Below are 18623 nucleotides of genomic sequence, written 5' to 3' on the forward strand. Positions count from 1 at the left end.
GGTTGTATCATAAGGATTTTCAGCAATCACCAAAATAGACAATGAAATCTTATTCTAGCCAGGCGCAGTGGCTCACGCCTATAATCCCAGCACTGGCTAACATGGTGAAATGCCGTCTCTACTAAAAAAAATACAAAAATTAGCCAGGTGTAGTGGCACACACCTGTAGTCCCAGCTACTCGGGAGGCTGAGGCAGGAGAATTGCTTGAACCTGGGAGGCAGGAGGTTACAGTGAGCCAAGATGGCACCACTGCACCCCAGCCTGGGCAACAGAGCGAGACTCAGCTTCAACAACAACCACAACAACAAAAGATTTTATTCTGAATGTACTGATTTAATATTCACAATACTATCTTATGAGGTAAATATTATTAACCTGATTTTAGCCATGGGGAATAAGGCAAAGAAGGATAGGTAAATTGATCAAAGTAACCAAATAAGTACCAATACTGAGCTTTAAATGCAGGCAGTCCAGATTCAGGTCGATGTTTTTAACCACTACACTCTAGCCTCTCACTCTTCAGTAAGATCATAGACCAATTTAAATAATCTTAATTCTAGACTCTACAGAGCCTCGTTACAGAAAGGGTCCCATATGCCTGAACACATACATCTACGCCCCTGTTAAAAAAATTAAGCCTAGTTAAGAAATACTCAACTTAGCAGCATAACAGTTGCTTCTATTTTAAAATAACTATGGCAGGCTCTTTCCAGCCAGCGCCGAGCGATGGGCATCTCTCGGGACAACTGGCACAAGCACCGCAAGACCGGGGGAAAGAGAAAGCCCTACCACAGGAAGCGGAAGTATGAGTTGGGGCGCCCGGCTGCCAACACCAATATTGGCCCCCGCCGCATCCACACAGTCCGTGTGCCGGGTGGTAACAAGAAATACCGTGCCCTGAGGCTGGACGTGGGGAATTTCTCCTGGGGCTCAGAGTGTTGTACTCGAAAAACCAGGATCATTGATGTTGTCTATAACGCGTCTAGTAACGAGCTGGTCCATACCAAGACCCTGGTGAAGAACTGCATCGTGCTCATCGACAGCACACCATACCGACAGTGGTACGAGTCCCACTATGCACTGCCCCTGGACCGCAAGAAGGGAGCCAAGCTGACTCCTGAGGAAGAAGAGATTTTAAACAAAAAACGATCTAAAAAAATTCAGAAGAAATACGACGAAAGGAAAAAGAATGCCAAAATCAGCAGTCTCCTGGAGGAGCAGTTCCAACAGGGCAAGCTGCTTGCATGCATCGCTTCAAGGCCGGGACAGTGTGGCTGAGCAGATGGCTATGTGCTAGAGGGCAAAGAGTTGGAGTTCTATCTTAGGAAAATCAAGGCCCAGAAAGGCAAATAAATCCTTGTTTTCTTTTCTTCACCTATGTAATAAAGGTGTTTGTTCTATCCAAAAAATAAATAAATAAATAATATGGCAGAACAATTGAGAGTAGACCTGAGTATGCAAATTAGAAAACATTCTCAGGAGCTGATTATACTGGCTCCCAAAATTCTTCTGAAAAGACAAAAACTAATCCTGTAAATGAGGGCTATAAAAGTTGCATAGCAATATGAAAAGACACTTGATATAGTATATTTTAAGAGCCTTAAAAATGAATGTACCCTTATGGATAATTATGTAAAATGTATATAGAAAAAAGGACTGGAATTCAGTGAAACTGCATCTAACTCAGGGGTTAGAGGCAATTCCTCCAGCGCTGCAACAGATCAGTTTTCCTTTGGTTGACACCAGAGGAAGAGGTTGGCTTGCATTTAAGGGCCATAAGGTATGAAAATATATTGCTTTAAATAACAGAATCACAGCCAGCACAGTGAATGCTCACTCAGAGAAACTTAGAAAAGGAGACAAACTGAAGCCACAGGCGAGTCTCATCCCCACTGCCCATGCTCACTCCAGGAGTGAGAAAACAGGGTGTGGGAAGTCGGGGGGTGGGGGAAAGAGTTCAAACAAGCACAGGTGGACATACAAAACCCAGAAAATGCATATAATGCAACACAACTGTATGTCAAAATGATTACAGTCGTTGTATTGCTATAGTGGGATAATCAGGGATTTTTTTTTTTTATTTTCCAAATGTAAATTTACAATTCACAGAAAAGGCACAGAAAATATTCTACCCAGAGACCTAAACATTCTAAAAACAACCAACCCCCTTGAGATCAGAATTGCTAGGAACCATATGGAATCATTAAGATAGTAAACTCAGTATTAACCTTCTCATCAACAGATTTATTTTTATCAATCAGAGTATCAAAAGTCTATTTTATTACCTTTTTCCTCCACTGTCACTTGCTGGGAAGAAGTCTGGTGGGTCTTTGTGCTTATTTATATGACTTTTAAAAGGATAGCTAACTAGATTTTCTAATCTAAATTTACAGATCTCATAGAAATATGAATTCCCCTTATACTTTTTTTTTTTTTTTTTGAGACGTCGTCTCTCTCTGTTGCCCAGGCTTGAGTGCAATGGCGCGCAATCTTGGATCACTGCAACCTCCGCCTCCCAGGTTCAAGCGATTCTTCTGCCTCAGCCTCCTGAGTAGCTGGGACTATCACGCCCAGCTAATTTTTGTATTTTTAGTAAAGACGGAGTTTTGCCATGTTGGCCAGGCTGGTCTTGAACCCCCGAGCTCAGGTGATCCGCCCACTTCAGCCTCCCAAAGTGCTGGGATTACAGGCGTGAGCCACCATGCCGGGCCTCCTTATACTTTTTTTCTTTTTTGGCACATGAGAAGAATGAGAACAGGGCAAGGGAAGAAAAACCTATAAAGGTAACAACAAAATTTCACATCTTCTCTACCTTCATTAACCATGTGGTTGTCTGTTTCCCAAAACTGTATCTGTGATAAATGCCAACCAGGTGGTTATAGGAGAATAAGGTACACGAAACAAAACCCTGAAAAATAATATTCAATCTCAGAACTAACTCTTCAGTCTCTGCCTCTGGAAAAGCTGACTCACAAGATGCTGACAAACATAACCCTGTATGGTTTAAGTCAATTATTAGTCTATAACAGGTCCAATTTTCATAATAATTATAAGGAATATTTGTTTAGGCAAACGAGATGTTCTAGGAAAACCCAATTAACATACCCAAGTCCAGTTGAATTTCCCATCAATAGAGTACTGGTTGACATTGAAAAAGCCCAGAATACACATCCAGAAAGGAAAAGGAGGAATCAGGATTTTAAAGAACATAAGTAGCGGGCTAGGCTCAGTGGCTCCAGCCTGTAATCCCAGCACTTTGGGTGGCCGAGACAGGCGGATCACGAGGTCAAGAGATCAAGACCATCCCGGCCAACATGGTGAAACCCCATCTCTACTAAAAATACAAAAAAGAGCTGGGCGTGGTGGCACACACCTGTAATCTCAGCTACTCGCGAGGCTGAGGCAAGAGAATTGCTTGAACCCGGGAGACAGGGGTTGCAGTGAATCGAGATCGCGCCACTGCACTCCAGTCTGGCGAGAGTGAGACTCCGTCCCAAAATAAAATAAAATAAAATAAAACAAAATAACATAAGTAGCAGGGAGATGAAGGGACACAACACGGCCTTTTTTCTCTAAACAAAGAGTATTATTTTTGTAGAACAAAGCATTATGACTATAAAAGGCACCATGAAAAATTGACAGATTCAAGAGGTTGTCTATGGGTCCTGTTTTCCTAATTCCATTTCACTGACGATACAGGTTTTTAGAAAAGTAAAATATCTTTAGCAAAATCAAAACAGAATTGATCCAGGTGTCTGAATTCTTGTCAATGGGAGTAACAGAATAAAGGAGGCCTTGTGTGCAAGATTTCCAATAGGTATTTTGCTCTGTTAAAATCTCATCTGAGCCCAGGTGTGGTGGCTCATGTCTGTAATTCCAACACTTTAGGAGGCCAAGGTGGGATTACTTCAGCTCAGGAGTCCCAGCCTGGGAAACATAATGAGACCTTGTCTCTACAAAAAGATAGAAAAAATTAGCCGGGTGTGGTAGCACATACCTACAGTCCCAGCTACTTGAGAGGGTGAGGTGGGAGGCTCACTTGAGCCTGAGAAGCCAAGGCTACACTGAGCCATGGCTGCCCTAATGCACTCCAGCCTGGGCAACAGGGTGAGACCCTATCTCAAAACAAACAACAAAAAACCCCACTCTCATTATGAAAATTAGGAAAATATCTGATTTATATGTCAAATTACCATGAGGGAAGGATAAAACTGGTCCACATGAAATCCATCACCTTCAAATCTTTTTTTTTTTTTTTTTTTTTTTTTTTTAACAGAGTTCTGCCCTTGTAGCCCACACTAGAGTGCAATGGCACGATCTCAGCTCACTGTCTGCTTCCCGGGTTCAAGTGACTCTCCTGCCTCAGGCTCCCGAGTAGGCCACCGTGCCCAGTCCATCACCTTGAAATCTTATAAACACTTTCAATTATTTCCCCTTCAGCTATACATATAAGGGTTGCTGGTTTAAAGAAAAATAATAATAATAATGAAAAAAGGAAGATACACACTGATGATTATTTCTTAAATTTTTCTTTTTTTTTTTTTTTTTTCTTTTGAGACAGAGTCTCACTCTGTCGCCCAGGACGGAGTGCAGTGGCATCATCTCAGCTCACTGTATCTCCACTTCCAGGATTCAAGCAATTCTCCTGCCTCAGCCTCCTGAGTAGCCAGGATTACAGGCATGTGTCACAATGCCCAGCTAATTTTTGTACTCTTAGTAGAGATAGGGTTTTGCACCATGATGGCCAGGGTGGTCTTGAACTCCTGACCTCAGGTGATCCACATGCTTCAGCCTCCCAAAGTGCTGGGATTAAAGGCATGAGCCACTTGACCTAAATTTTTAAAAACTATACATGGGTCTATCTTATTTTATTCTGTATCTGTGCCAACTGGTTAAATAAAAAAATTAGTTTGGTTTTCATTTTTTTTCAAGTCCAAAATTAATCCCAGGGCCACTCCATCTTGATGATGGTTCTTTGGGCCTGGAATAACGTTAGGAAACACTTGCCCTTACTCAATTTACTTCAATTCCACTGGCAGTAATGGTGTCATATGAGCACAATGGAGAGCAATGTATTTGCCCCCAGAGTTTAATCTAATGGAAGTCATGACAAGTACAAATAGTCATAGATCACCCCAAGATGCTACATAAGTCAAAAGGGGGAGTAATTATTATTTAAAGAGCCAGTCAGCTCATTCAACTTTTGTTCACTTAAAAAAAACCAAACAGCCAGGTGCAGTGGTTCATACCGATAATCCCAGCACTTTGGGAGGCTGAGGCGGGTAGATCACCTGAGGTCAGGAGATCAAGACCAACCTGGCTAACACGGTGTCTACTAAACGCCTGTCTCTACTAAAAAGATGAAAAAAAAGGTCAGGCATGGTGGCTTATGCCTATAATCCCAGCCTGGGTGACAGAGCGAGACTCTGTCTAAAAAAAATAAAAATAAAAATTAGCCGGGCATGGTAGCTCACACTTGTATTTCCAGCTACTCGGGAGGCTGAGACAGGAGAATCACTCGAACCCGGGAAGGAGAGGTTGCAGTGAGCCGAGATTGCACCACTGCACTCCAGCCTAGGTGACAGAACAAGATTCTGTCTCAAAAACAAACAAACAAAAAGACCCAATCTGCAGAGCAACCATCAGGAAAAAGAGTACCTTTGCAAATCTGCTTTTCCCCAAGCAAGAACACTTCAATCTGGCAGAAAAGATGGTACAGGCATGAGAGAAGGATCAACCAGAACAGTAGCATTAATACTTTAGTAAACTGACTATGCAGAGAGGTGACACCAAAAAAACAGAGGTCCCAGATGAGGGACTGGGATCTTCTTCTCACTTCTGTATCCCTAAACCTAGCATAATACCAGGAACATCACTTATAATGACCATCATCACTGGAACAACACACAAGAAAAGTAGCTTCTAGAGTTCTGTACATTTGCAGAAGCTACAACTAACTCACCATGTGATCTCAGTCAAGCTACATCTCTCTGGGCCTGTGGTATCCCATATGCAAAGTAGCAAGGATGGTTAACTCCTTGGCAGGGTGGTTTCAGAGATGCAATGAAATAAGCATTATTGGAGACCAAAGATCAGACAGCTGTCTCTGCATTACCCATTCTCAAATATGTCTGAGTACTTCAGCAGCTGAAAGGCAGCATGAATTTCCTGACTTTTAGTGTATACTGACAATGTATCTGCTTCCTACATAGGTCACATGGCTATTTTTGTTTTGTTAGGAAGAAAAATATGGCCCATAAACATTTTTTTCCCCTGCAAACAAAGGGTAACTCAACACTGTTCTAAAAGGCTCTGGGACCAAGTTCAGTGGCTCATACCTATAATCCCAACATTTTGGGAGGCTGAGGCAAGAGGATCACTTAAACCCAGGAGTTTGAGACCAGCCTGGGCAACAGAGTGGAACCCCATCTCTACAAAAGGTTTTGAATCAGTCAGGTGTCATGGTGCACACCTGTAATCCCAGCTACTTGGGAGGCTGAAGCAGGAGGATCGCCTGAGCCTGGGAGGTTGAAGCTGGTGTAAGCCATGACTTTACCACTGCACTCTAGCCTGGGCTACAGAGCAAGACTGTCTCAAAAAAATAAAGAAACAAAGTAAAATAAAGGCTCTGGGATGATTCCGCAAAGCTGGTTTCTGAGCTGGAACTTAGCTCAGGATGACAGCAAATCATAGTGGCCTAGCCATTCACCTATTCCAGAAGTGAACTTGCATTCAGAGAAGGATTAGACAACTGGCATTAGGTGAGACCTGAAATGACCAGGCCATGAGCCAAGGTACATGAGATTAATACTGCAGAGACGAGTTAAACAGCAACCCCACTGGGCCACTTATGCCCTGTAACAGATATCCAGTGGCCAACTAAAGGCACTAGATACCAGCCAGAGCTGGCTTTGGGGTCCCCATCTGTGGTATCATAGAAAGATACTTGATCTGTCCCAGGTTCCTGGCATACAGCTCCTAAAACCCTTGGAAATTCCTGAGTGATTAGGGTGATAAGAGTGTCTTTTGTTCTAATAAGACAACTCTTGGAACGCCCCTAGATAGTGTCAGGATGAGGGCTACCTAGAAAGACAAAGCCTTGACCAGAAGCTCAGAACTTTTAGTACCACCCACCAACTTCCGGGGAGGGGAGACGGGATTGAGCTAATAACCCATTGCCAATAACTTAATCAATCATGCCTACATAATGACACCTCCATAAAAACAACTACAGAAAAGGGCTCACAGAGCTTCCTGATTGATGAACACATCTACATGCTGGGAGGGTGGCATACTCCACAGGACAGAGAATCCTACACTCAACACTCAGGACCCTTCTGGACTTTGCCCTACCTATCTCCTCATCTGGCTAATTGTATACTTAATAAAAAACTGATAAACATAAGCTAAGTGTTTCCCTGAGTTTTCTGCAGCCATACTAGAAAGTTATCAAATCTAAAGGGGTAGACTGTGGGAACCTCCAATTTTATAGTCAAATCAAACAGAAGTGTAGGTAACCTTGGGACCGAATAACTGATCACTGCAACTGGTGTCTGAAGAACAGTCTTATGTGACCAAACCCTTCAACCTGTGGAGTCTGAGGCTAACTCCAGGTAGTTAGTATCAGAATTAGCTGGCATCAAGAGGGAGGAACATCTTTTATCATCGCTTTGCCTACATAACTCAGGAGGCAAACATTATTCAAGACATCATTCTTGAACATGTTCAGACACCCATCTATCAATTCACCTGGGGTCTGTTTATCCCCCTACTTTATGCCAACGTCAACTGCAAATACCACTGAAATTTCCTTATAGCACTTGTCCTTCAGGCAGACATTTAAAAATACCAGCCTACCCTTAATTAAGGTTTCCCCACTAAAAAGGGTTCATTTGATAAATACGTATGTATATCTGTCAAACATATTCATTGTCTGATAAACAAAGTGAGTATTTTTTTTTTTTTTTGAGTTGAAGTTTCACTCTTGTTGCCCAGGCTAGAGTGCAGTGGCGCGATCTCAGCTGACTGCAACCTCTGCCTCCTGAGTTCAAGTGATTCTTCTGCTTCACCCTCCCGAGTAGCTGGGATTACAGGCGCATGTCACCATGCCCCGCTAATTTTTGTATTTTTAGTAGAGACAGGGTTTCACCATGTTAGCCAGGCTGGTCTTGAACTCCTGACCTCAGGCAATCTGCCCGCTTTGGCCTCCCAAAGTGCTGGGATTATAGGCGTGAGCCACAGCACCCAGACCAAAGTGAGCATGTACCGCTTAACTACGTTTTGATCAACAGCAAAATGCATGCATATAAAACAATGGTTCCATAAGATTATAATGGCACTGAAAAATTTCTATCACCCAGTGACATCACAGCTATTGTATTTGGTGGCACGATGCATTACCTTTTCTATATTTAAATATGCAAACACCGTTGTGTCACAATTGCCTATGGCAATTGTCACAATTATTCAATACAGTAACACACTATACAGTTTTGTGGCCTAGAAGTAACAGGCTATACAATATAGCCTAACTGTATAGAAGGCTGTAACATCTAGTTTGTGTAAGTATACCCTACGATGTTACACAATGACAAAATCACTTGATGATCCGTTTCTCAAAATGTATTCCTGTCATTACACAATGCATGACTGTATTTAATAATAATACAAATGAAGGAAAAGAAAATTCTATGCTGTTCCCTGAATGTAATACTACTGCATAGTTTTAGAAATTAAAATTAAAGGCTGGGCACGGTGGCTCACACATGTAATCCCAGAATTTTGGAAGGCCAAGGAGGGCAGATCACTTGAGGTCAGGAGTTCAAGCCCAGCCTGGCCAACATGGTGAAACTCTTTCTCTACTAAAAATACAAAAATCAGCCAGGCACGGTGGTGGGGACCTGTAATCCCAGCTACTCAGGAGACTGAGGCAGAAGAATTGCTTGAATCTGGGAGGTGAGGCTACAGTGAATCGAGATGACGCCGCTACACCACTCTAGCCTGGGTAACAGAGGGATAAACTCTGTATCAAAATAAATAAATAAAATAAAATAACATCTGTTAGCACCTTTTTGGGGGAAATTTCTTGGGAGGTTTGACTTAATACTTTATTTCTAGAGTTTGCATATATATGTTAACTCATACTTTGGAGTTGAAGGGTGGATCACCTGAGGTCAGGAGTTTGAGACCACCTGGTCAACATGGATGGCAAAATCCCGTCTGTACGAAAAATAGTAAAATTAGCTGCGCATAGTGGTGGGTGCCTGTAATCCCAGCTGCTAAGGAGGATGAGGCGGAAGAATCATTTGAACACAGGAGATGGAGGCTGCAGGGAGCTGAGATCGCACCACTGCACTCCAGCCTGGCAACAGAGCAAGACTGTTTAAAAAAAAAAAAAAAAAAAGGAAATCTACAAACTCTTAACTACATTACAAGGTGGAAAATATTATTTTTAAAAAATATGCATTGTAGGCCAGGCATAGTGGCTCATGCCTGTAATCCCAGCACTTTAGGAGGCTGAGGCAGGGTAAAATACCATAGCCGAGTAGAAGAGGAATACTCCCAGATACCCATTTTCCACAAAAACCGAAGCTCCTTAGGGTCAAAGATTACATTACATTTACCAGCATATCCCAGCATCTTAATGCCACTCAGATATTAGTTGGATGAAAGAATCAATTAACAAATAATAACACTACCCAACAGTTTCAACAGGACAGGCATAAACTAATCAGAATGGCAGGCCAGGGATAGTGGCTCACACCTGTAATCCCCACACTGTTGGGAGGCCAAGGTGGGTGAATCACTTGAGGCCAGGAATTTGAGACCAGCCTGGGCAACACAGCAAGGCAACTTCTCAATAAAAATTTTAAAAACTGGCTGGTATGGTGGCACATGCCTATAGTCCTAGCTACTCATGAAGCTGAAGCAGGAAGATCACTTGCGCCATGCCCAGGAGTTCAAGGCTGCAGTGAGCCATAATCACATCACTGTACTCCAGCCTAGGCAACAGAGTGAGTCCCTGTCTCCAAAAATAAGGCTCATTCATGCCCATAATCCCAGCACTTTGGGAGGCCAAGGTGGGCAGACCACCTGAGGTCAGGAGTTTGAGACCAGCCTGATCAACATGGAGAAACCCCGTCTCTATTAAAAACACAAAATTACCCGGGTGTGGTGGCCCATGCCTGTAATCCCAGCTACTTGGGAGGCTGAGGCAGGAGAATCGCTTTACCTGAGAGGTGGAGGTTGAGGTTAAGTTGAAACTGCGCCACTGCATTCCAGCCTGGGCAACAAGAGCAAAGCTCCATCTCAAAATAAATAAATAAATAATACAAAAATTAGCTGGGCATTGTGATGGGCGCCTGTAATCTCAGCTTCTTGGGAGGCTGAGGCAGGAGAATCACTTGAATCCAGGAGGATTCAACCTCTGTTGCAGTGAGCTGAGATTGCACCCCTGCACTTCAGCCTGGATGACAAAGTGAGACATCGTCTCAAAAAAAAAAAAAAAAAAAAAGTAAGATTCGTACCTGTAATCCCAGCATTTTGGAAGGCTGAGGCAGGTGAATCACTTGAGCTCAGGAGTTTGAGACCAGCCTGGGCAACATGGCAAAACCCTGCCTCTACAAAAAATACAAAAAAATCAGCTAGGCATGGTGGTGCATGTCTATAGTCCCAGCTACTAGGGAGGCTGAGGTAGGAGAATAGCTTGAGCCCGGGAGGTTGACAAGGCAGTGAGCCGTGAGCATGCCAATGCACTCCATCCGGGGCAACAGAGCAAAACCTTTTCTCACAAAAAGAAAGAAAAAGACAAAAAGAAAGGCAGGTAATACTAAAGAATAACTCATAACTTCTTCACGGTTACAGAGCATAGTATAATTTTTAAAAATGGGCTGGATGCAATGGCTCACACCTATAATTCCAGCACTTTGGGAGTCTGAGGCAGACAGATCACTTGAGGTCAGGAGTTCAAAATCAGCCTGGCTAACATGGTGAAACCCTGTGTTTACCAAAAAAAAAAAAATACAAAAGTTAGGTAGGTGTAGTGGTGGACACCTGTAATCCAAGCAACTCAGGAGGCTGAGACAGAAGAATCACATGTACCAGAGAGGTGGAGGTTGCCAGTGAACCAAGACCATGCTACCACACTCCATCCTGGGTGATAAGAGTACTATAAAACTTACTCTTAAAAGAATGAGTACATAATACAATTCAGTGGTATATTGCCGAAGTAGTGCAACCGTCACCACTGCCTAGTCCTAAGTCAGACAGAAGACCTAAGAGATAACCCATGCAAGAAACAAGAAACCAGGTAAAAATTAATTTACATTGCAAGGGTAGAGAACGTAACCTAGAAACGGTGAGCAGCATAGTCTCACCAGATGTTCTGTTGCAAGCACAGGGTTAAAGGAAGAAGCCACTGTCAATGTATTTTAAAAGCCTGTAAATAGTTTTGATGGCCTCTAGCCTCTACCTGGTACTCATTTAAGGTAATTATATAAATAAATTCCTGGCTGGGTGCCATGGCTCACGCCTGTAATCCCAGCATTTTGGGAGGCCTAGGAGGACAGATCATGAGGTCAGGAGACCGAGACCAGCCTCCCCAACATGGTGAAACTTCGTCTCCACTAAAAATACAAAAATTAGCTGGGCGTTGTGGCACGTGCCTGTAGTCCCAGCTATCCTGGAGGCTGAGGCAGGAGAATCACTTGAACTCGGGAGGCAGAGGCTGCAGTGAGCCAAGATTGCGGCACTGCACTCCAGCCTGGCGAAAGAGCAAGACTCGTCTCGAAATAAATAAATATCCCCTACCTGGAGTGTAGCTAAGAGTCAAAAAGCCCCCTGAACTATACAGGCTGAGTTACGACCCTTTTCTTCTTGTCACTCTAGCAGAAGTACCCCAACTTCAGTGACTCCTAACTACCAAAAGGCACAGGAAGCCCATACAGCTTTATCAAACCTGGAAGATTCAGCCAAAGCTACCTGAACATTTGGCAAAAGAGGAAAGTGAGGACTACAGAAGCCAACAGTAATTCTATCTAAGGAAGGGTGAGGGAACTCAGCAAGGCAGTGTAACTGACAGAGGGCTGTGAGCAGAGTTCAAACACCTTCCCCAATCTGAGAGAGGCAAATTCCATCTCAGCTCAATGATTCTGAGGAAGAGAATATAACCTTCCCGTGTCTCAAAACTGGTAAGTGGTATCCTCTTCCTCAGAGTCATTTAGCTGAGATGTCAGAAGATGCAAAATCTGGAAACTTCTTGTAAGAAGTTTCTGTCTTCCTGTCTTTATCAACTGCCGAGATTTCTGTACTCAGGACCATGTCCTTGTCAACAATAGTAAGGCTGACTACAAGACTTCTACCTTGAAAATTGTTTTATTTTATTTTATTTCATTTTGAGACAGAGTCTCACTCTGTCATCCAGCCTGGAGTGCAGTGGTGTGATCTCAGCTCATTGAAGCCTCCTCCTCCTAAGTTCAAGCAATTCTCATGCCTAAGCCTCCCAAGTAAGTAGCTGGGATTACAGGCGTATACCACCAGCCTGGCTAATTTTTATATTTTTAATAGAGATGGGGTTTCGCCATGTTGACCAGGCTGGTCTCAAACTCCTGGCCTCAAGCGATCCACCCACTTTGGCCTCCCAAAGTATTGGGATTATAGGTTTGAGCCACCCCTATTTTATTTTACATCCACTATTTTATTTTTTTGAGACAGGGTCTCTCTCTGTTGCCCATGCTGGAGTGCAGTGGCATGATCTTGACTCACTGGAACCTCCACCCTCACCTCCCTGGCTCAAGTGATCTTCCTGCTTTAGCCTCCCAAGTAGCTGGGACTACAGGCGTGCACCACCACATCCAGCTAATTTTTTTTTTTTTTGGAAAGATGGAGTTTCACCATGTTGCCCAGGCTGGTCTCAAACTCCTGAGCTCAAGTGATGCGCTGGCCTCAGCCTTCCAAAGTGCTGGGATTACAGGTATGAGCCACTGCACCCAGCGAGAAATTTTAAAAATAAAATAAATATGCCAAACCCCAGGTCATTCTGAAAATGACCAAATTAACCCTAGTTCCAGGACCTGTCTCACCAGGGTAACCTGATCCCTGCACCAGTGAATCACAGATTCTTCCCTAGATCAGCCAAAGCATCCACCCACTGCCTTCACAAGACCAGCCCAGCCCTAAAAGCATCTCTTGGCTTCCTAGACATTCTGATTTTTTAAGCTCAGCCACCTTTCCTTAAGTTTCAACTGCCACATCCTTCCCAAATGTTGCACCAAAACTGATAAGACTCCTGGTTAAAAACAAGACCTTCTGTTGTTTTAGAGATGTGACAAGTAAATATGATATTTTCCAATCAGCCAATGGTTACCTTTTCCCTAAGAAACCAAAAGTGTTGGCCAGGTGCAATGGCTCACGCCTGTAATCCCAACACTTCGGGAAGCCAAGGCGGGTGGATCACAGGTGAGGAGATTGAGACCATCCTGGCCAACATGGTGAAACTCTGTCTGGACTAAAAATAGAAAAAAAATAGCTAGGCATTGTGGCACATGCCTATAATCCCAGCCACAAAGGAGAATAGTTTGAACCAGGCAGTCGGAGGTTGCAGCGAGCCAAGATCACACCACTGCACTCCAGCCTGGTAACAGTGAGACCATCTCAGAAGAAGAAAAAGAAAAAAAAAAAACACGAAAAGTGTTTACCTGTCTTTTCTATAAATGCCAAAAACAATGCAAAATGTGTATTTGCACTTTTCAATTATAATTTTTTTCCTAAATTGATGTTAAGCTATTCTGTCTTTAGCTTCTCCATTTGGGATACCGTAAGCTATGTGCTCTTCTCTTTTCCCTTTCTTGGGACAGAATTTCACTATATTGCCCATGCTGGTCACAAACTCCTGAGCTCAAGTCTCGGACTCTTGAGTAGCTAAAGACTTCAGGCAGAGATCGCCACACTTGGCTACTATGCATGTTTTCTATCATCAATGTCAAATCTCCAATTTCACAATGGATTTCTATTCCTAAATTGAAAGATTCTCTCTGAAATTTTCTTCTTAAGTTATTTCTGTTTTATCGACACGGAGGTAAAGACTCAAAATATTTCAATTATGAGTAATGAAAAGATATGAGCCTGTTACCCTTAAGAAATGTACAGGGCAGCTGGGCTCAGTGGCTGTAATCTCAGCACTTTGGGAGGCCAAGGCAGGAGGATTACTTGAGCCTGGGAGTGCAAGACCAGCCTGAGCCACGTAGTAAGACCCAATCTCAAAAAAAAAAAAAAAAAATTTTAGGCAGGGCACGGTACCTCACCCCTATAATTCCAGCACTTTGGGAGGCCAAGGTGAGTGGACTGCTTGAGGTCAGGAGACTGAGACCAGGCTCGCCAACATGGTGAAACCCGTCTCTACTAAAAATATAAAAATCAGCTGGGTGTGGTGGTGGGTGCCTGTAATCTCAGCTACTAGGGAGGCTGAGGCAGGAGAATTGCTTGAATCCAGGAGGAAGAGGTTGCAGTGAGCTAAGACTGCACCACTGCACTCCAGCCTGGGTGACTGAGATTCCACCTCAAAAAAATTTAAAAAAAAAAAAAAAAAAAAAAAGGCCGGGCGCGGTGGCTCAAGCCTGTAATCCCAGCACTTTGGGAGGCCGAGGCGGGTGGATCACGAGGTCAAGAGATCGAGACCATCCTGGTCAACATGGTGAAACCCCGTCTCTACTAATACAAAAAATTAGCTGGGCACGGTGGCGCGTGCCTGTAATCCCAGCTACTCAGGAGGCTGAGGCAGGAGAATTGCCTGAACCCAGGAGACGGAGATTGCGGTGAGCCGAGATCGCGCCATTGCACTCCAGCCTGGGTATCAAGAGCGAAACTCCGTCTCAAAAAAAAAAAAAAAAAAAAAAAAAAAAGAAGAAACCAGGCCAGGCATGATAGCTCACACCTGTAATCCCAGCACTTTGGGAGGTCAAGGCAGGTGGATCACCGGAGGTCTGGAGTTCGAGACCAACCTGGCCAACATGATGAAACCCCATCACTAGTAAGAAAAAATACAAAAAATTTGTTGGGCATGATGGCGGGCGCCTGTAATCTCTGCTACTTGGGAGGCTGAGGCAAGAGAATCACTTGAACCTGGGAGGCGGAGGCTGCAGTGAATCAAGACCGTGCCAGTGCACTACAGCCTAGGCAACAAGAGTGAAACTCCGTCTCACGGTGGCATGTGCCTGTAGTCCCAGCTACTCAGGAAGCTAAGGTGGGAAGATTGCTTGACAGAAGGTCAAGGCCAGCCTTGGCAACAATGCAAGACCCTGTCCGTACCAAAAAAAAAAAGAAAAAAAAAAAAAGAAAAAGAAAGAAATGCAGAAGGTACAGGGCCTTTGCTACAACGTCACTTTCAGTAGACCCAAAATGCCAGGCGGCAGACCAAATGACTGATCTAGTCACTGCAAATGCTCACTTTCCAAGAAGAAATTTCCTTCCCAAGAATAAGAACTGTCCATTCACCACATGAACACTGCCAGCCTACTAACATCACCTTAGCAATCCTCTAACTTTGTGACATTAGTTAATAAACCAGTACTAAAATAATTCTGCAGCACTTCAGTTACTATAATTACTTTCTATGTTTGAGACTTAATAGGAAACATAATCCAGAAGTTGTATCATTTTTTGCTTAAATATATAAATCCCTTTTGGAAAAATATCACAGCAAGCTTATATACTATGTAGTATGAAAAGCTACCTAAAAATCAAAAGCAATTCTGCCTGCATTCGTATGTCACAGAAACACCATATGAATGAGAAGATCTACAACCATTCCAAGATCTCTGGAGAAAATGTATCACATATAAACAGAAAAAACAACTAAGGTATATGTCCTTAGTTACACATAATTAAAGTTGTAAGACGGTACCAACACTACTACAGCTCCTTCTCCTGCTATGCAGAGCAGAACGGATACTAGGTAGGCAAGGCATGTGATCAGCACTGGCTCCTAAAGCACATAAGCATTAGCTTTGTCTACTTACAGAAGGTCCTCTTGCTTAAGTCACTTTTAAAACGCGCAAAGGTTCTAGAATAATAAATCTAAACAAACAGTTAATCTACTGCCAGTGGTCTTCAGGGTACATTAAAATTATCAGGAGGACTTGTTAAGAGCGAAGATTACTGGGCCCCACCCCAGAGTTTCTGATTCAGTAGGTTTAGAATGGGGCTTAAGAATTTGAATTTCTAACAAGTTCCCAGGTGGTAAAGAGATGATGATGGTCCAGGATCCACTCTGAGAACTACTGCTCTATAGTTTACTTGTTGACAGAAGATGTTCATTGCAGTCTTCAGCTTACAAGGTTTCTGCTGATCATTTAAAAATAAAATATATCAGCTTTATGTCAGTTTTTCAACTTTTTATTGGAAATAATTTCCAAGTTACAAAAAAATTGCAGTAATAACACAATAGAGGAAAAAGATTCATATAGGCTTTACACAGATGCACCTTTTTTGTGTGTGTGTGACAGATTCTCACTCCGTCACCCAGGCTGGAGAGCAATGGCATGATCTTGGCTCACTGCAATCTCCGCCTCCCGAGTTCAAATGATTCTCCTGCCTCAGTCTCCTGAGTAGCTGGGATTATAGATGCCTGCCACCACATCCAGCTAATTTTTCTATTTTTAGTAGACAGAGAGTTTCTCCATGTTTGCCAGGCTGGTCTCGAACTCCTGACCTCAGGCGATCTGCTTGCCTCGGCCTCCCAAAGTTTCAGGCACGAGCCACCGCGTCCAGCCCCAGATTCAACGGTTAATATAACATTGTGATCCATCTACTTATTACTCTCTTTCTCCCTTCCCCCTTTCTCTTATGGTTTAGGGGAAAAAAAAAAAAAGAAAATTTATTTTTCTAAACCATAAGAGAAAGCTGCATACATCGTAGTCCTTTACTTCTAAAAACTTCAGGATGTATTTTCTAAGAATAAAGATGTTCTCAGCCAGGCATGGTGCATCACGCCTGTAATCCCAGCACTTTGGGAGGCCAACTCCTCACCTAAGGTCAGGAGTTCAAGACCAGCCTGGTCAACATGGCATAACCCCATCTCTACTAAAAACTACAAAAATTAGGCTGGGGACGGTGGCTCATACCTGTAATCCCAACACTTTGGGAGGCAAAGGTGGGTGGATCACAAGGTCAGAAGTTCGAGACCAGCCTGGCCAATATGGTGACACTCTGTCTCTACTAAAAATACAAAAATTGGCTGGGTTGGGTGGCACTACGCCTGTAGTCCCAGCTACTCGGGAGGCTGCGGCAGGAGAATCACTTGAACCCAGGAGGCGGAGGTTGCAGTAAGCTAAGATCATGCCACTGCAGTCCACCCTGGGTGACAGAGAGAGACTCCATCTCAAATAAAAGAAAAAATACAAAAATTAGCTGGGAGTGAGGGCAGGAGCCTATAATCCCAGCTACTCGGGAGGATAAAGCAGGGAGAATTGCTTGAACCCAGGAGGTGGAGGCCACAGTGAGCTGAGATCATGCCACTGCACTCCAGCCTGGACAACAGAGCAAGACTCCATTAAGGGAAAAAAAAAAAAAAAAAAAAAAAACGCTGGGCACAGTGCCTCATGCCTGTAATCCCAGCACTTTGGGAGGCCGAGGCAGGCGGATCATGAGTTCAAGAGATCAAGACTATCCTGGCCAACATGGTGAAACCCCATCTCTACTAAAAATACAAAGATTAGCTGAGCTAGGTGGCACACACCTGTAGTCCCAGCTACTCAGGAGGCTGAGGCAAAAGAACTGCTTGAACCCGGGAGGCGGAGGTTGCAGTGAGCTAAGATCATACCACTGCACTCCAGTCTGGTAACAGAGCAGGATTCTGTCTTAAAGAAAAAAAAAAAAAAGATGTTCTCAAACATAACCACAATAGTTACCAACTCAGTAAATTTAATACAGATACACCATTACCACCACAATCAAGATTACAGAACAATTGCATTATACCTAAAAATCCCCTCATGCTTCCACTTTACAGTTAATGCCTCCCCCAATACCCTGGCCACTGCTCTTTCCAATTCCTAAAATTTTGCCTTTTTCAGAATGTCACATAAGTGACATCACACATACACATACAGTATGTAGCCTTTTTAAAAAAATTGTAAGCAAATACACATCACATAAAATGCACCATTTTAAAGTATAAAATTCAGAAGCATTAAGTACATTCACAATGTTGTGCAACCAACACTACTACCTAGTTCCAGAACATTTTTATCATCCCAAAAGAAGTCCCATACCCATTAGGGACTGAAGCCCAATACCCATTAGAGACTCATTCCCCATTCCTCTAGTCCCTGACAACCACCAATCTGCTTTCTATCTCTATGGATGTGCCTACTCTAGATATTTCATATAAATTAAATTGTTCCATATTTGGTCTTTTGGGTCTGGCTTCTTTCATAATATTTTCAAGGTTCATCTACGTTGTAGCATAAATCAGCATTTCATTCCTCCTGATGGCAGTGTATATAGCCTTATGAGTCTAGTTTCTTTCATTCAGCATATTGCCATTGAGATTCATCCATGTTGTTAGGTACACGAGTAGTTTCTTCTTTACTGCTGAGGAGTATTCCATTTTATGTATATACTAGAG

The 18623-nt window shown here is 43.2% G+C and overlaps 2 protein-coding genes across 2 annotated transcripts in view; one reads left to right on the plus strand and one right to left on the minus strand.

Annotated features, from left to right (window-relative positions):
- LOC105731885 (sterol regulatory element-binding protein cleavage-activating protein) overlaps positions 1–18623 on the minus strand; it is a 141304-nt gene that overhangs the window by 74706 nt on the left and 47975 nt on the right. The gene's annotated exons all lie outside the window — the stretch shown is intronic.
- Positions 713–1386, plus strand: LOC135270775 (small ribosomal subunit protein eS8-like). Its single transcript, XM_064366772.1, has one exon. The coding sequence runs from the start codon at positions 728–730 to the stop codon at positions 1277–1279; it is 552 nt and encodes a 183-aa protein (XP_064222842.1). The 5' UTR covers positions 713–727; the 3' UTR covers positions 1280–1386.

The sequence above is a fragment of the Aotus nancymaae genome, unplaced genomic scaffold (assembly GCF_030222135.1).
Source record: "Aotus nancymaae isolate 86718 unplaced genomic scaffold, 86718_ANA_hifiasm-v0.15.2.pri h1tg000067l, whole genome shotgun sequence".
NCBI classification, from domain to species: Eukaryota; Metazoa; Chordata; class Mammalia; order Primates; family Aotidae; genus Aotus; species Aotus nancymaae.

Excerpts from the sequence above, each read along its gene's own strand:
- LOC135270775 (XM_064366772.1), top strand. The coding sequence starts at position 728 with ATGGGCATCTCTCGGGACAACTGGCACAAGCACCGCAAGACCGGGGGA.